This window comes from Nestor notabilis, unplaced genomic scaffold, assembly GCF_000696875.1.
Source record: "Nestor notabilis isolate BGI_N333 unplaced genomic scaffold, ASM69687v1 scaffold4268, whole genome shotgun sequence".
In the NCBI taxonomy this organism is placed as follows: domain Eukaryota; kingdom Metazoa; phylum Chordata; class Aves; order Psittaciformes; family Psittacidae; genus Nestor; species Nestor notabilis.
Window position 1 is genome coordinate 3410 of NW_009940595.1, and position 18894 is coordinate 22303.

Genomic DNA, 18894 nt, shown 5'->3' on the forward strand with positions numbered 1-18894 from the left:
ATCCTTTGGCTACAAAGTCACTCTTCACATGTGCCTGAATGTGGAACTCCATTCCTCACACTGTAAATATTCCCATTCAGATCAATAAGTGTTTGCGAAGTAAAACGTTAGTCACAGTAAGAGCCATATGATACGAGACAACAGGTCTGGCACTAAAATATGTTTTCATATTTTTAGGGGAATATATTCTCACATGTGGGTTTCTTGGTTTTGCCTGCACCTGTTGCGTGCTCAGAATATTCCTGCAAAATAAGTAATTGCACTTTTCAGTATTAGATATTCATATGTAAATACATATTACTCTTTAGTGTCCCATTACACGTGTAAATGCAGGTTAACTGCAGGTGTAGCTTTGCTAGCGGTAAATTGAGTACTTCAAAATTTACTCTTAGGTGTGCTCTGGGGAATTATGGTACAAGCCTGTGCTGTTTCTTCATTCAAGCACTCAAGTCTGTTAGAAACCCAGTATAAACACTTGACTGTGCTTTATTTCACATGGCAATCCTTCAGAACTGCAGACCTAATCATTATTAATTCATTTGATAATTATTGATTGCATTAATGTTAGTAATGATAAACACCTTTGGTATTAATATGGATGTCGTTGGTATTGTACTTCAGACCATTTGCTGTATCTCAACCCTCATTAACAGGACCATAAGTTACAGGGTGTTTTTTTTGCATAAACAACTCCATGCCTTTCTTACAGAAGTGAGGAGAGTATACCTATAGAAATTGTTCACTGAATTTTGAAAACATTTTGCTATTCATAAGACTAGCTTTGGGGTTTTTTTCATTTATTTTAAGAAAAAGAATAAGTTAGAAAAGATTATCAAATATATCCCCTAAAACCCAAAAGCAACTCAGTTTTTCTTGGACAAGTTAATGTCTGTAATCATATTCTGTTGTCTTCAAAAGTTGACAGCAAGCCTGAGCTCTTATTTCTTCAAGTTTTCTCTGTATAATGCAAAGATCCTATTCATGGAGCAGTTGTGCTAGACTTTGAGGAGTGCTTATCTCCTTGGGTGGTCATGCTACTTCAGTAGCTGGAATCAGTTAATGTTCCTCAAAAGGCACACTGGTGGGTCTTGTTTTCAAGGGATAATTAATTTCTGGGCAAGATGGACAGGGAAGTCTTCCAGCTTTCACCACAAGACAGCTCAAACTTGATCCATTTTTCACTTGATTGAATCTATTGTGTTTCAATTCCCACTGTCTGTGTTTCAACAGTGAAATAGGCCCTATGCACTAAACACTCTCATCTCAAATATTGCTGTGTTTTCTTACAGCCTGTGACCTGATGAACCAAGGCATCCTGGCTCTTGTTAGCTCCATTGGTTGTACGTCAGCAGGATCCCTGCAGTCGCTGGCAGATGCCATGCACATCCCTCACCTCTTCATCCAGCGCTCAACAGCAGGAACGCCGAGAAGCGGTTGCGGGCTCACCAGGAGCAACCGCAACGATGACTACACACTGTCCGTCCGCCCCCCTGTCTACTTAAATGATGTCATCTTCAGGGTGGTCACAGAATATGCCTGGCAGAAATTCATTGTTTTTTATGATAACGACTATGGTATGTATTTATTTAGCAGGGTGACTTTTATTAAATCCATAATTCTGTTGAAAGCAGTCACATTACATTTTTATAGTCTTTCAATAGATTATGTTTTGCTTGTGAACATTTACGGTTCTGTCAGCATTTCACAGCACCTCAGAGAAATATATTTCTAAACTCCCTCAGCATTTACAGGTTTGCTTGATAATTTCTTTGTTAGAGTTAGCTGATAAATGGAGAACTTATCTGGCTTTCTATTCTGCCAGTGTTTATGAAGCATAAAAGTTTTTAGCAAGCTCTCTTGTTCTTTGGGTTGTAGAAATATGGCAATTCAAGTGGTAATGTGTGAGATTTTACATTCTGCAGAAGTGTTTATTGTACGATGAATCTTCTTGATGATGTATATTTGATAGCCAGAAGCTGAAGCAGGGGTGAATGTAGGTCAGAGGCCTCAGCAAGAATGAGCTGCTATTCATACATATAAAACTTGTAGAGAGTACTTAGTTTTGCAGAACAAAGAACTTGAAGAGGAGGGCCTGGAGAAGACAATGTTCCTTCTATTTTGAGTTTGTTCAGTGCTCCTGAAAAGTGCTGAGTTGATGGTTGTGTGATAGGGTGTGACACACATGGTGGCATTCACAAGGCTGTGCCATCCAGCTTGGTAACTCAGCCGAGTTCGGTACAGGTATTTTCTACGGCTGAGAGGAGAGCTGGACAGATTTCTCTAGTATAGGTGCATTATCTAACTAATGATCTTGTTTTCTATGGAAAATTGCTTTGAAACCAGACCTGATTTCTTCAGATACATCCATAGTTCATAAGTAATCATGACTGGTTTGGATGAACATTTTATAACTTATTTTCAAAGTTAAATCTTTAAGTTATGGAAAAATGCTCATTTCAGCGATTTGCTGTGTGTAATATCTGGTTCATTCAGGTCAGATGTTATTGATTTTTCTGTTTCCTGGCTACATAATAAATTCTTAAATTAGAATGATAGAAAATGATGAATAGGAAAATTTCTATTTATAACTAAGCAGCACCTAAAAGCACCAGCTATAGGATAAAGAACACACACCAGAAAAACCAGTCCAAAAAGCTTGCAGCAGAGTATTTTTATTCCTGTTTTATGACTTCGTGCATTTAAGTACAAGTGTACCTATGAAGACCCCAATCTTGCCAGCTAAAAGATACCATTTTGCATGTATTTTTGAGTTTAAACCCCCCCAATATAATTAATATTTTTTAATAATGATATCTGTAAACATTAGTTTTAAATTATCCAGATTTCATTATTAATTTGAGAATGCAGTTCAGACGTCATGTTGTTTTGTCCTTGATTTCTGGGTAAGAATCTCACTAGCATGTGACTTATGTAAGACATATGCCTGCCTGCAAAGAATATGTTTCAGACCAGTAGCTCATTCAGTGACGTATCATCTCCAGACATGACATGTGGCAGATACTAAGTCTTTCTACTAGCCTTTATGGTGTTCTGACTTCAGTAGTCTACAAGTAATGCCATACTGGTCAAAACAGATTGGTAATCTGAATTGGATCAGCGGTCAACATCATGTACATCAGGAAAAGGTGTCAAGAAATTTCTGTGTTTAGTAGATACTGAGCAGTCTGCCCCTTTCTAATCATTTCTGTGGTTTGGGTATTTTGGGTGGGGGGTTTGCGTTGTCTGGTTTTGTTTGTGTGTGCCTAGTTTGGGACTAATACCACAAAATAGCATTGAAATGCAACCTGAGTTTTAAATTAAGCTGCAACTTTTAATAGAGCTATTATGTTTCTTTAAATTGAGCTAAATCCTTGAGTTCAACAGCCATCCTAGGGCAGCAAGATGTTTCTATATTTTCTTTTTGCTTCCTACAGGTTTTTTATAAAATTTTGTTGCTGATTTACCTATCTTCTCCTCCACTTCTACTAAGGAACAAGAGAGCAGAAGTTATACTGTCTCTAGCTCAAGGCCTCTCTTGTTTCCATTACCCTGAGAATTGTTCTGTCTCTCCAATCCCTCGTCTTCCTCATAGTGGAATGCCTCTATAACTCCTCACTACCCTGTTTCAGGTGAAATCGTTAGGTTTGACATAGTATTTTGCCTGTTCTTAATTCTCTTAGCCAGTTTTTGATCTATGGCAGTAGTTTTCCTCATACCCATGATGTCATTATTTTCTTAGCAGTCCCTACAGAGCAATCTTGACAGGAGTTTGTTATAAATATTAACAAATTATGTCACTTTCTCCCTTTTTCCTCCTATTTTATTAATATACTCAAAGCGTTTCCAGTATGCTAGCAGTGCACATTTTTCCAGGTTCTGTATTGACTGAATAGGGTCTTGCACAGAGGGATGGGTGGAGAAATTCAGGGCATGAAAAGAGAAGCTGGAATGGATTGTTAATGGATTATAGAGTGGAGAAGTCTGAATTCAGTATTTGCCCTTCTTTGACCAGGAGATTGGACTATGCAGCATCCTGCATTCCCATCCAGCTGTAATTATTCTGTGATTCTGTGATGTTTGAGGAAGCCATTCATTTAGAAACAAAACAAGACCAAAACTAAACAAATAAAGAAACCAAACAAACCAGCATCAGTTTGAGTTTTGCGTAAGAGTTGGCCTGAGAACCCCAGAAGAGCTTGAGGAAGGGAACATTACTGTTAGCTTCTGTGCCTGTATTAGAAATCAAGACTGGGCATGCAGATGTGGGATGGAAGTCCAGGGGCAAGCCATCCTTTTCATCAGTGTCAGTGCAGGTAAGGGTGGTTGTAATTTCCTCTGGAAGATCTCAGCTTCATTCCTCAGCTTTCCTAAGAGGATCTGCTGCAGTGTGAGATTTATTTCTTTTCTCAGCTCACACAGACCTAAAATCAAAATCTAGTTGGAAGCTTTGCTCAGTTTAGCTACTTGCAGCAGTTAGTATTAGACATCTTAATGTAGAAGTTAATATTAAACATTAAAGTAGGTGGGAGACCAACGCTTGCATTAGAATTAAATTCATATTAGGGAGACATTATTAATATGTTCTACACAGTCCTCTGCAGAACTGATGCTTGTGCAAGCAGAGCAATTTCTTGCCCTGGTGGTCTGTTTTTGTATGTGTGTGTGCTTTCCTTCTTAAGGTGTGTATTATAACATTAAGTTATAATACACACCATTTACATAGTAGTAAATGGCACTTCAGAAGTAATGGGAATATAGATTCTGATATGTGTTAATCCGTATTTTTTCCCCATGTTGTAATTTTTTTTGTAGGTTAGAAAACATGAAAATGCTATTAGACTGGTTCCAAACCAGCAGAATTCTAATACTCCTTTCTGAGAAATTATGTTGTATAAGGATTTAATGTAACAATTTATAACAAAATTCTTCAGATGTATAACTGAAATTATTTCCACTAATAATTTCATCTGTGAAAGAAAAATGTCTTTCATATTAAGAAAAATAAATCCTTCAGTAGAATTGGGTTCATATCCAAAGTAAATACTGTGCTAAACCAGATTCCTTGATCCTTTAAAAGAGGCTGCAACCATTTATGTATCAATTTATCAGTATCACAGTTTTATTAGTGGAATTAATTTTGATTTTTATCTTGCAGTCTATCATAGATTCCTTGTCATTATCAGAGAGTTGAAGAATTGTTTATGATTGGAAATGTGTCTTTCTGCAGGGCTGAGAGTTATCTCCTCAATGCTATCCTTTTTAAAACTCACAAATTCTTTCTTCAATATAAATAAACAAGTATATTAAATTTTAACATTTTAACACTTTTTCCATCTAAATGCTAGAAGGTTCAAGCCTGCTTATAGGTTCTCTACCAACAAAGAAAGTTATAATCTTTGAAGGAAGCAATTCTTTTATTAAGTCATAACCAGCTGGGTATTGAAGAAGTAATGTAGAAATAATCGACATCTGTGGTCAATTGATGGGTTTTTTCCAAGTAAAATTTTAGGTAGCAGGACTATTCTAACACAAAACAAAACAAAAGGCACCTTGATTATAATCAAATAAGTGTTTTGTTGCTGTTGACTTAATTAAGCTGAGTAACTAGTGAAATATTTCAGTAAAACCATAGTCTTATGTCAGTGGTAGAGCCTTGCCTGTAATAAATATGAGGCTAAAAAACAGTGACATTGAATGAGTGAGAAGGTGAGAAAAGGGAACACTAACTTGTTTATTTCATTTACTACAATTGCATCTTTACCTTTAGTGTATAAATGCAGATGAACTTGTGAAAATCAAATGAGTTGAGGTGTCTCTTCCCCCCATTCTTGTTCTCTGCTGGGGTGATCTAGATAAAACTCCCAGTGAAAATATTGCAGTCAGTTTTCTTGTATTCAGTATGTTTTGTTCCTTGAGGTAAAACAAATTAAAGACCTGCCTAGGACATGAAATCTGATTTTGTTTAAGAAAATTTCATATGAAGATATTAAAAGCATTCAAGGACAATTCTGTGCTTCTTCAAATGCCATTAAAAGCAGTCTTCTTGCAGAGTTAAAGAGTAGGTGGCATGAAATGCAGCAAAATTATGCAGTAAATTGATGCCTTTCTCAACCTGCTATTAAAATTACTATCCATACAATATCTACAAGCCACATTTACTTCATTTCATCCACCAAATCAGCTCTTACTCTTTTCATTCTTGACATCTCAGCTCAAACCATATGATCACTGTGTTGCAGAGGGTGGCTCTGCATCTCCTGCTTAAAAGAGGGTGTAGAGACTGGGCAGTCCCTCCACTGAGTCTCTGAACTCTTCCTTAGGACCATCAGCAGTCTCTTCAGTGAAGGCATTTTCAGGCTGGACTCTATAAGTATATAACTTATACCTTTGGAAATTGCAGAGTTTAAATTTGTAAAAAGAGCCACTGACACCTGTAAACATTGTGAGCAAGCTTTGCCAAGTACTACTTCTTTACTTTATGATTTCCAGTTCAAAGCAATCAAAGCAGCATTTGAAAGAGCCTCATCCATGGGCTGGCATATGTCAAAGGGGAGTCCCCAAACAGTAGCAAGAAAAAGACCCTTAGACGTTCAATTGCAGAGGAAAATAATTTAAATAGTCATTTGAGATAATGTGTGAGCCAGGGCTGTATAAGCAGAGTAATAGACCTAGAATCCCAGCGTATTGTTGGGTTTTATCTCTGTAGTGTATCAACAAGGGGCAAGCTTTTGTAATTTTTGTTTTAGTCTTCAGGCAGTTTTCAGTTCACTGCATTTTCCAGGAATGCGTAGGTACTTTTCTGTAGTGGTAAATTTGTTACAAAGAAACCAGTCAATCATTGCAAGAACATAATCGTGAATTTTGTGCAATTTACAGTGTAGATATCTCTGCATCTCTAAGATGAAAGGGAGAAACTCTAGCTGTTGGAAAACATTAATTTTTAATGTTTTGTTGGTTCCAGAGCAGATAGAAAGATTCTACGTGTTCTCTGGAAAGGCTGGGGGAATTAGACTGTTTCTGGAGAATGATTTTTGTCTTATTTCCTATTCTCTTTTGTAGTGATGGCAGTAATACCTTAAAACCCCTCTGTATTTTATATACATGAAAAAAAAAAAAGTTGTGAAACCCCGCTTCTCTGTCCAGTTTCTGGCCTAACCTTGTGTTTTTCAGTCCAGTGTGCCTTCGATATGCAACCATCAGTCGATTTATGTGCTATTCACTGATTCTGGGACTAAGATATCTTTGCTTACAATTTTTTGACCTTCCTACTAATACTATGTATATTTGGCAATAGATATTTGCCATTCCCTTAGGTGGTAATTTAACTTTTGTGAAGAAATGAAACATAACCAGCATTAAGGCTATGAAGGGGATTTGCTCTGTGAGGCATTTCCATAGCAAATGGAGGTGGAAGTAGTGACTGAAGAATTCACTGAAAGGAAAGGGAGAAGGTTAGTGCTAGGAAGGAGTTTAGGAGGCATCTGTCTCACAAAACTTGCTCATGGATCTCACCTCTTGTCCATCAGCATGCACAGGGGTTTCAGATTATTTGTGCACCAGTAAAGGAAGAGGGCAGTGGTGTAAGGTACCTGGTCACATCACTAAAAAGATGTCTTAATCTGAGGGAGTATTTTGGAGAAAAACACAAAATACAGTCTCAAGGAGGAAAGCAGTGAGATCTGTATTTCTGAAGATTCCAGCCTGAGTAAAGAGGTCTCTGAAAATAAGAAGATAAAAGAGACCGTTTTCCCTATCCTGCCCCAGGAAGGTCGTTGTTTTCAAATGAATTCTGTACAGGGCTATAGGATTAAGAGTATTGTTCTTTAGTAATCCTGGAAAAGGGATTTTACCTGAAACTCAAAAGGCTGAGGCGCTTGCAGAGAGGCTGCCTCCTGTTTTGTAAGAGGGCTTATGTTCTGAGATGATGCCCATTTCTACATACAGGCCCTGAACTCTGTATCTCTTTTAAAAAATATGTAGAGTAAGTAATTGGTGGATAAAGGAAGAGCAATTGACATTGTCTACCTGGACTTGTGCAAAGCATTTGACACTGTGCTGCATGATATCCTTGTCTCTTAATTGGAGAGGCATGGACTTGATGGATGGACCACTTGGTAGGTAAGGAATTGGCTGCATGGTTGCACTTGGAGAGTTGTGGTTAACAGCAAGGCTTCAGGGAGACCTTAGAGCAGCCTTCCAGTACATAAAGGAGGCCTACAAGGAAGCTGGAAAGGGGCTTTTTATAAGAGCAAGTAGTGATAGGACAAGGAGGAATGGTTTTAATCTGAAAGGAGGTAGGTTTAGATTAGATATTAGGAAGTTCTTTAATGTGGAGGATGACCAGAGAAGTTGTGGATGGTCCATCCCTGGTAGTGTTCAATGCCAGGTTGGATAGGGCTTTAAGCAACCCGGTCTAGTGGAAGGCGCCTCTGTCCATGGCAATGGGGTTAGAACTTTAAGGTCCCTTTCAACCTAAACCGTTCTATGATTCTAAGTACTTCCATTGGCACTTTCCCGCACACACATTTTCCATATATCTGAGGACCACTGACAAAGATGTGTTTGAAACCATAACATTTTCAAATAATTTAAAGTCTTAATGCAAGTTTAATAAAGATTCATAAAAGAATCATGATCTCTTTAATCGATTGCAAATGTTTATAATTACCCTGGGGCTGTTTTCAGCTGCCTAATGACTATAATATTCTCAAGTCTGTCTCCAGACAGTCTTAAAACTGTTTATTACTCATCTGGCTCTTTGCCAACTTCCCATACTCATTTACTTCACTGTGCCTCAATAAACATATAATTAATTCAAGCTTATTATCAAACTTTTTTTTTCATTAGTATTTATTATGTCATCCATATAGGGAAAGGAACATGTATTTTTCATCTGTGTAACTTCAATGTTTCACTGCTGCTAACTTAACTGTGATATAATTGTTTGTGAAACCTTTGCAACAGCTTGCTTTTGCCGGTTGACATTACCACTGGGAATGGAATATACATTTTGGTTGACCTTAGAATTACCCAACTTCTTAGCTAACTGAACTATTCTATAAAACTTCTCTAGTGGAACAATGGCCATGTTTCTGCTTTTTAACCACGTAATAGTTGGGGAAATGCATTCCAGGACCTACAGGTGAACATGTAGAAAAGTAAGAGAGGGTTTGTCATTCATTCATACTGCTGTCTTTAAGGATGGAATGGATAAATCATTCAAAGTCTTGGCCTGACAGTTCTCTGTGTTGTGTTAGTAAGGAAGGAAGACCAAATTTTTTATAATATCTAGAATTATAGTCCTGAGGTCAAAATAAAACTGTAGATGTTCTTCTAATATCAGTGTAATGGGTAATCACTGTAAATGAGGTGCTATCTCAAGGCTTTGCAGAGAGATGAGATTTCTTTCATATATGCAAATATGCAAAAATTTGCAAAAAAACTACCTAAGTAGTTTTCAACTCTCAAGGCATTGTTTTAAAATCTTCTCAGAAGTATTAAAATGGAGTTTGTAAGCTGATATTTTGGCAGCTAAATAAATGAACAGTTATCAAATGAAGAAACTATTAAACAAAGTACTTTGCATGTTTAATGGAAGAAGGTATACCACCACTGGAAAAAAGGCATGCTTTAAGCATAATAACATCATAAATGTCAGATAGTATCATAAATCGAAAAAGAAAATTTCTTTCTGAGAGTTCTAGCCAGTCAAGAAAAAGAGAAAGCACAGACAGGAAGAAGCTAGAAAATATTTAATACAATATTTCTAAATCTTAGTTTATCAACATGGCTTTCATAGCTTATGTTCTTCACAGCATCAGTCCACTCATACTCCTGTTTCATTAGTATAAACTTTTAATCAACTGAAAACATTATTGCAGAGCAGAGTGATGCAAAGAGAAAAAATTGTCTGAAATAAGATTATAACACACATAGTAACACTTGGTTTATTACCAGGAAGCCTGCCAGGACACTCACTTCACTGTTCCTTGCCACCTACTTGGAAGCGAATGCATAGCCTTTCCTGCTTATGAAAGCCAACTGGGAGCAGTAGTGATTACAAGAAGAGTTGTTTTATCATACAAACAGAAGCATAGATTACATGTTATTAAATAAAGGTGTATATCTAGGCAGAGGTATAGAGCTCTGTTGTACAGTTGTATAGGATTGAAGTACAATTTTTCAAGTTTGGTGTGGTTTTAAGGAGAGTAAATGCTGAAGTTAAACAACACTACACTCTAAACCATTATCATCTTTGGATGCACTAAGCAGGGAAGATTTATTTCTCTGCGAGAAGTTGTTTTGCTCGAAGACAACTCCTAGAAACCTTTTGGAAATCTCTAATGCAAACTGTAGTAAGAAGAAATTGAATGAAGACATAGAAAGCAGGTTACACATTCAAAATTATGTGATTATAGAACATATTGCCTTGTCAACCTCCACGAGTGAGGGGTAATCAGTCTGACTCCCTTTTTATTTCTGAGAAGCTAAGGTAGCAGCTGATACTCTTAAGGATTAGTTCTAGCTTCAATTTGATTTATTGTTTTCATCCTTTGGGTTTTTTTTCCTTCTTTCAAGTTAAAAAAGAGAAAGTCAAAGGAAAAATCTTGTGTCAATCACCAGTAAAGTTGGAAACTTAAAGTCTTGCATGATTTGAAAACTGAAAAAGTTGATATGTCTCCCCCCAGCATTGATTCATCTACTTGAGACTATCTGTACAGATTTTTCATATTTAAAGGGTAATCTCTAATCATTGACATATGGCATGAACAAAAAGTTAATGTAAATGACACTTGGATGATCCATTAAAATAAGGATTGCAGGTATTTCAGCAGTGCCACCATAGTTCACAGCAAACAAAATTGAAATTACTTGGGTTTATTATGGTTTGGAATAGAACAATGGCAAGAAAGTATATTTTTCTTTTTTCTTTATGATGTTAAGAAATTTGAGAAAATTTGTCTCTTTTTTTTTGACGCGTGAAATTTCAGGACGTTGCAAGCAAGGGAGGGGAAAGCCAGTCAGTATTAGCATTTACAGACTTTCAATTTCCCCCAAGAAATGTCATCCCTACTTATTAGGTTCCACTAATTAGAAATTTTGATAATACAAAGAAGACTTCATATGTAATTAAACATTTGAGCATGAATTTACTTATGAATTTGACTGCTGCTATAGTCTCTGAACCTAGATTATCCAGCTGAAACAGTTCAGGTAACTGCTCCCTCTCAATTCCCACATGCTAATATGAAAGCTATGTAGATCTGGGGGCTTCTTACTGTCTTTGTTTTGCTTTGGAGGCTTGCTGAATTACATATAAGCTGACTAATGAGAAGGAATCCCACTGCTGTGAAAGCTGTATGAAGGACTGTTATTGAATCATCATGCTAAATTGTTGTTTTTCTCAGTGTCGATCTTAACCATGTTAATAAATATCAACATGTGCACAGGAATGCAAACACTTTGCTCAAGGCTTTAAGCAGAGCACTGGCATCATCAGAGTCTGGCTAGAGCTGCACATCTCTCTTTTGTACAGTGCATTTCCATAAATAACAGTTGCTGTCATGTTATCCATCATTGTGAAAGGAAGAATCACTGTGCTAGACTTACAAAGCTTTCTTGATAAGAATTTGAATAGTGTCATTTGTTATACAATGGCTTTTCTCATCAACTGTGCAAATAAAGTGTTCTTTTGTGTAAATGAGCCAGTGAATATTTATGACAGGTGCATTCACCTTTACTGCCACAGCTGCATCATCTGGATACTGTGAGAAAAATGTTCTCAGATCTGAAATGGTATCAGAGGGAGGATGAGCTAGTAACTGTAAACCAGGGTTGAGATAACCAAAGTGCTGAGTTGAGTGCCTTGTAATTTAGATGGAATACAGTGATAGAGGTGGATGGATTAATTCATTACTGCTAGTGAAGAGTGCCATCTTTCTCTGCTCATGGCGACAGTGTGATCAGAAAATTTTTTAGAAACTTTGCATCTGCTTCTAATTCTTAGATTTCTCGTTTTTAATCAGGGCATAAGAGGTACTTAGCATGTGAGTTGTTTATTATTTGCTGCTCTTTTTGTACAGTTTATAAAATCTGTACGTGTGTGCATACTGGTTTTCCTATATGACATGCCTGAACCCCAGCATGTTTTGTTCTAGGCTATCCTGATCATTAGACTTTCCCCAAGATGGATTTAGGGGATTTGCTCCCTCTGAAATTATTTATTCCTCTGCATAGAAATGGAGATGGCAAAGGAAAGTTAGGTAGGACCAGAGAGAAGAAATGAGAGGAAAATCTGATCAGGTGATCAAAAATAAACCCTTGTGGAAGGACTACTTTGAATTTATTTAATACTAAGGTCAGGACATGGAAGTCATATGTGCAATGTAAAGACCTCAATGAAAAGAGAGCGGATATGCAATTTCTCCTGTAATCTGGTATTGAGGAAAGCTGCAGATTTTGAATCTTCTCTCTCTGAAAACGCTGGCTCCTTTTCCCTATCACCTGACTGTGCATATTTTCTGCCACACAGCTGCTGAGCTTTCCATTAAATGGTGCTAATGTTTTTCTAAGGTGAGGTTTGAGTGTTGCTGTTGTGTTGGTCATTTAAGGAGATTTAGGTATAGGATCTGTAGTCTGTGAAGGATGCTTAGCTCTGCCCTGGTCATGCTCTGCAACAGCATTTAAGATACTTCCCTGTTTCTTGTGGTTTCTCCAATATTGAGAACTTGTTTGATGAAAAGACTGTGTGACTTTAGATGCTTGCATTTGATTTGACTTGCACTTCATTTCCTTTCTTTCTTAGGTCAATTCCATAGTAACTGACACAGTAATGATAAGTCTGTAGTAAAGCTGGCACCTGACTCAGATCTCAGCTTGCCTAGTATTATGCTGAGTACCTGCATTTGAATGTATCAGTCAGGTCTTGAGATCTTAGGAGACCTGGTGCTCACCCATGCAGGATGCTCTGCTCACACACCTTAGCGGTGGCTGCAACCAGTCCGGTGCGTCCAGTATTGAACCTTCTGTGCACCATCAGTGTAGACTATAAAGCCTTCATACAGACCTCTGCCTTGTGGTGGCATGGTTATGTATGGGTAGTTAGGGAAGGTAATTTCTGATAAAATCCTTGATAAATTTTGCTTGCCTTACTCTTCGTTTATTACACTTTCCAAGCCAACTTCACAGTCACTTAAATCAGCCACAGTTTTGGTTGAGAATGTGATGTTTCTTTTAAATTTCCAGCCTGTTTTAACCATATAGCTGATGCTGAGTATCTGACTGCAGAATGGTATTATGTTCTTGTGCACACGTGTAGAATGGAAGTGATGGGTTTCCAGTGAAAAAAAAACCAGAAAACGTAATACTAGTCAGTAGTGACACTGAGTTAGGAGGGGAGATAGCAGCTTTGGCTCTCACATTGGTCTGTCTCTGTGTGGTAACTTTGGGCGCCAAAAGAAACTGTTCTGGTTCAAGCCCAGGTGGCAACCCAGAACCACGCGGCCACTCCCTCACTCCCTCCCATCCTTCCTCCCTGCGCTCCCAGAGGGATGGGGAGGAGAATCAGAGGAATGTAACTCCCACGGGTTGAGATAACAGCACCCCAGTAACTAAGGTATAATACAAACCACTACTGCTACCACCTATAATAATGATAAGAGGAATAACAAGGGGAGAGGACACAACCGCTCACCACCCACTGACCAATACCCAGCCCGACCCGAGCAGTGATCTGGGCTTTCTGGGTAACGCTCCCCCAGTTTATATACTGGGCATGACGTGCTGTGGTATGGAATACCCCTTTGGCCAGTTTGGGTCAGGTATCCTGTCTCTGCTTCCTCCTGGCTTCCCCTCCTCTCTGGCAAAGCATGAGACTGAGAAAGTCCTTGGTCGGAGTAAACATTACTTAGCAACAACTAAAAACATTGGTGTTATCAGCGTTGTTCCCAGACTGAAAGTCAAAAACACAGCACTGCACCAGCTACTAAGAAGGAGAAAAAAATGACTGCTATAGCTGAACCCAGGACAATCAGCAAGGAATATAATTAATACTGGTGATAATGGGCAGCTCTTCTGTGTTTCTGGAAATGACTGTGACTCATCTAATTTAAGTAGAAAATAGAAATGCGTCTTCTGGCTGGGCAGCAGGTTGGCGAGCAAATTCAGGATGAGAAACACCTGTGTTCCAGACATGAACAGTCCTGTGTCTCTGCAGCAGAGCCATCTGTGACACAGGTTGCTTGCCAGATTTTTCTGCAGAAGGAGTTTATCTATTAGAAAGATGATTCCACAGTGCACTGTGGATATGTGCCACTTTGAGACAATCCACACAGGAAAGATAATGCTGCCCATTCAGTGGCAGCATCTGTTCTTTGGCATACACTTTGAATATGATCATTGCTAGTGACTTGCTGCTGAAATATTGGAAGCACTATCATGATTTAAATACCATTTAAATAGCAGGGTGTTTTTATGTGCTCTCTGCTGGTTCATAGCAGCAGGTGAACATTCCACTACCTCTGTTCTTCTACTGGATAAGATGGGATATACACAAAGTGTGCATTTATTCCTTCCCACAGCTTTGTGTTGTATCAGTGCCAAAGGCAGAAGTAGTAAAGAAGGTTTATGAATGGTCTGATATATTTTTCATTAGAATTGTGTTGATTTCCTGAAAGCATATTACACTGATACCATACTGCTGGTATCAGTGATAATAAATGTAGAACTATAGAATACTACCAGTCCTCTGTCCTTTTTGTCCCTTCATTTGGTTAAGATTCAATATAATTATTGCATTGTTTATATTTGCAGATATTTTTGGCAAACAAAGCCATTTGATCTCATAATCTGTCTTCTGGGACAACACAGATTATACAGAATATCAAACAATAACTCCAGTGTGCTTATAAACTAAGGCCAAATGATCTTGTTTTCAAAGGACTAATAAAACTTAGGTGGTTCCTACTTAACCTGTTCTGGTGACAGAGAAAAATATGTGGATTTATGCTATAGAATTTAAGGTTTTGAAAAGTCTTTCATAGCCTAAGTAACTTTTCCCATTGATATTTTGATAGTGTATCTAGATCCTATCTAGATGTGTTGCTTGTACCACAATAATTTTGACTCCAGTTGGTCAGCTTTACCCAGGTTTTTATTCCATTTGTCTAGATGTTGAGTAGTTCTGAGTGGTGAGCCTCAGGAACATTAGAATTGAAGGGGTTAAAGTGGGAAGAAGTTATTTTATCATTTGCATAAATCTAGGCACATTTGTAGTAGTTCAAATAATCTTGTTGGTATTTAAAGTGCCAAAAAATTCTAACATCTCTGATTAGACTGAATTTAATTTTCCTGATTTAGATATTAAATAGAAGCTGTAATTAGTATCTGATTCTCTTATGGAACTTTATTTTTAGGGTAAGCATGTATTCATGTTTAAACTATTCTTCAAGTGTTTAGTAATACTGGTATTTCAGCAGTGTCTGAAGAATGGGGTTGCAGTGCTGAATGCCTAGAATATCTTAAACACCTAAAATACCATTTCTTTCCAGTTCATGGTATTTTAGAGCACTTAGATAAGAGACCCAACTTTCTAATTGTGACAGTCCGACTTCCAAGGCTAACCCTGTTGAATTATTTTTGTGGACTGCTTGATTATAAGCTCTTACGTGGTTATTTCTTTGTAATTTGAAGTATCTCAGTAATCTGGTGCTGGAGGAGGATGGTTACCTGTAACACTCTCTAGTGAGTACATCTCTCCTGGGAAGACAGGCAGAGCGTTTTCTGTGGAGACAGACCTTAGTTTTCCTTATGGAACTGTTTGTGGCTGGAAATACGCTAATCAGAGTGTGAATATCTAAGCCTCAGATCTTTTTGATAGGACCAGTTGGACTTCTGTGAAACACAGAACTACCCAGGTATCTTATTTTGCCTTAACCTGAAGTCAAATGCCAAAATCACTGGTGTTTGTCAGAACCTTTAAACTTTCAGAGTATGTTGGGCCCTCCCAAATCCTCAAATGCGTAACTCAGTAAAAAGAGTATTTGCTGGGCTTGGAAAAGGGAAAGCTTAAATTTAGTTTTGGTGCAGTTTTCCCAGCAAAGTTGGTGAAAACATTTCTAGCTCAGGTATTTTAATTATTTCCTCTGATCTTAAAATGAACTTTAGTTCTTCTAAAAGCTGTCACCTGTCAGTGTACCCCTGAGAAGGTAGCTACTGCAATCCTGATAAAGTAAACAATAGCTACATGCTCCTCTATTCTCTGTGGCTTGCTTTGGGGTTACCCTGAGCTATTATCACAGTGTACCAGTGCTGTGTCACTTGTATCACCTGCAAAATAGACCATCCTAAGGGCCAGCCAAAAGCCCTTTCCTGACATATGGCTGTTCATGTAATAGCTCTTCTAGGGCTTAGAGTCTATCATGCTCAAGCATTCTTCCAGTCTATTTTCAGTCTGATTTTCCAGATTTTGCTGTCCTTTCACATCATAGGCCAACTGCACCTAAAGTGCTTCTAGTAGTATGAACCGTTTTGAGCTTCTTCATCCTATGTTTACTCATTCTATGTCAGGATGAAATAGAGCTTCCGTCCCCTCCCCCTTTCCCAGGTATAAGGGCAGAGAGTAGGAAAGATGATAGGTGAGATTGAAAGATCTTAGAGTAGACAAGCCGTTATGAAAATCTAGTTGGGAGCTTTCTTAAATATAAGGTATTTCATGAAGAAAGACACATAATCAGCCTGTGGCCTCAGGTCTGACTGTTCCCCTGGAAGACAAGGGACTGACAAAGCACCAAGGATGTAGGAGGGAATCAGAGCAGGAACTGCAATCCCCCAGGGGTGGGATTGAACACCACATACCAAGGAGAGACCAGATTTGGTATTCTAACGTGAGAAATGCTTTTTGGGTGAGTTTTAACCATGAATGCCCCCTAAACCCTGAGAAACCTTTCTTTTTAAAGAAATGTTTCTTCAGGAATTTCTTTCTGTGGTGGGTTACTGGTTTCCTTCCTTGCACTTCCCTCTCCCCCACATAACTAGTGCCTGTGTCAGAGATTGTCTATTTTGTTGGCTCTAAGGCTGTATCTTGCTCCTGTAAATGAGATTGGATGGGTGTGCAGGAGGCTGGCATGCCAGCAGGGAAAGAAGGATGCCCTGCTGAATGTCCCCTGGGAGAGCAGGTCTGAGCAAGTGCCGTGGAGAGGAGTCGTATCAGGGAACTGGTGACTTAGCTGCAGAAAAAACATTGAGAACCTGCAGTGGTGTGTAGGGGTCAGACAGTGAGGACTCCCTGAGGCTGGAGGGATTTTCCTGAGGTCGAGGAGGCCCTACTCTAAATTACGAAGTCATTGAATGATTTTAAATTTAAACTTCAAGTTCGGGGATTTAGATAAAACCATTCAAAAAAGCGGGGAGGGGGGTTGTGGGGGGTGTGGGAATCAAGCTTTTTCTTTGCATTTGTGGAATTCACTACTGGAAAAGGCCTTTCAAAGGACCAGCACGACAGTGTAAGGATACCTAGTCATTTCAGTTTGGGGGACATCAAAGATATTACAAGCTACCTGGTGAATACAGTATTTTGCTGATCAATTCTTCAAAGTGATTTTTAAAGAAGGAGTTACTCAGAATTAGCCAGAAAGCTCTATTAGAGCATTTTGCTATGGAAGAACTTGTTAACTTCCACCAGCAGCGGCAGTACCACATGATGGCAGGCAGTACTATTGCAACTATAGATCTGGTTTTTGTTTTGGTTTTGAAGGAAATAAACAGCTGTGCAATTTAGAACAACATTAAGACTTTTGGATGAGTGAACAGCCCCAAGCTTCACTTAGATACATTGAACTACCTAATGTTGCATAGTTTTGAGTCCTTCAAAAGAAAATAATCTGCTTCCTACCGTTCTTCCCCTTCCAACAACCCTCACTAGAAGGGAGCACTGTCATCATACAGTCATCATAGCTTCACTGCTCGTTATGGATTTTAACACGGAAGTCAGTCCTTTAAGAAAAATGAGGAACAAGTGTGGTGATTGAAAGAACAAATTAAACACACTAGAAATATTTGTAGGCTTGTTTTCTAGTGGTTCCTTTGCACAGTAGCTGATGTGTGGCCATTTCTCCTCTTTTAGTACATTAAAAAATGGTATGAGCATAGCTCAGGAAGAGCTCCAGTGAATATTAAGTTAAAGTCCAAAGGGGTCTGTCTACCTGACACTGAACTAAACACTTCTGTGAGATGAATTGAGCAGTTATTTGTGTCTTTTTTTCCCCACTTACTAATTAACATCTTGTTTGGCTTTTGATTTGCCTAGATATCCGTGGAATACAAGAGTTTTTGGACAAAGTATCTCAACAGGGAATGGATGTAGCATTGCAGAAAGTAGAAAACAACATCAATAAAATGATCACGGGGCTCTTTGCCACTATGCGAATAGAAGAACTAAAACCGCTACCGGGATACTCTGAGACGGGCTATTCTTATAATGAACCCCTTGACAGCCAAATCATTCATAACAGAGGTATGTGTTTATCACTGGTAACTTCGTGTTTTGATGACCAAGACTATAGCTGTTTGTCAAAAGATTCAGTTTATTTGACTTTGTAAAAACAATAAAAAAAACCCAACCCAAACAGCCAAACAAAAACTCCAACTAAGAATGTAAATATTTTCACTTCAAAGATCATCATGCAAGGGCATGTCTTTATGCTCATCAGTGTACACACTAAGCAGTATAGCTACATTCTGCATGAGCAAAAGCACTTAGGAAACATGCAGAAGAATCAGCATTCCAACTTCTGCTAAGGCTTATGGATATTATATTGCTATTTCTTTGCTCATTGTGTCCCTCACTAAAAAATGTTTACAAGTGACAATTGTATTATTATTTATATGAATATATAT

The 18894-nt window shown here is 38.2% G+C and overlaps 1 protein-coding gene across 1 annotated transcript in view; it reads left to right on the top strand.

Moving 5' to 3' along the window:
* Positions 1–1289: 1289 nt before the first annotated feature.
* LOC104410308 (glutamate receptor ionotropic, delta-2-like) overlaps positions 1290–18894 on the top strand; it is a gene marked incomplete at its 5' end in the record, with an annotated part of 299373 nt that continues 281768 nt past the window's right edge. The window contains 3 exon segments of the mRNA XM_010020436.1: positions 1290–1574; positions 18305–18435; positions 18437–18511. Coding sequence (XP_010018738.1) covers positions 1290–1574; positions 18305–18435; positions 18437–18511 — 491 coding nt within the window.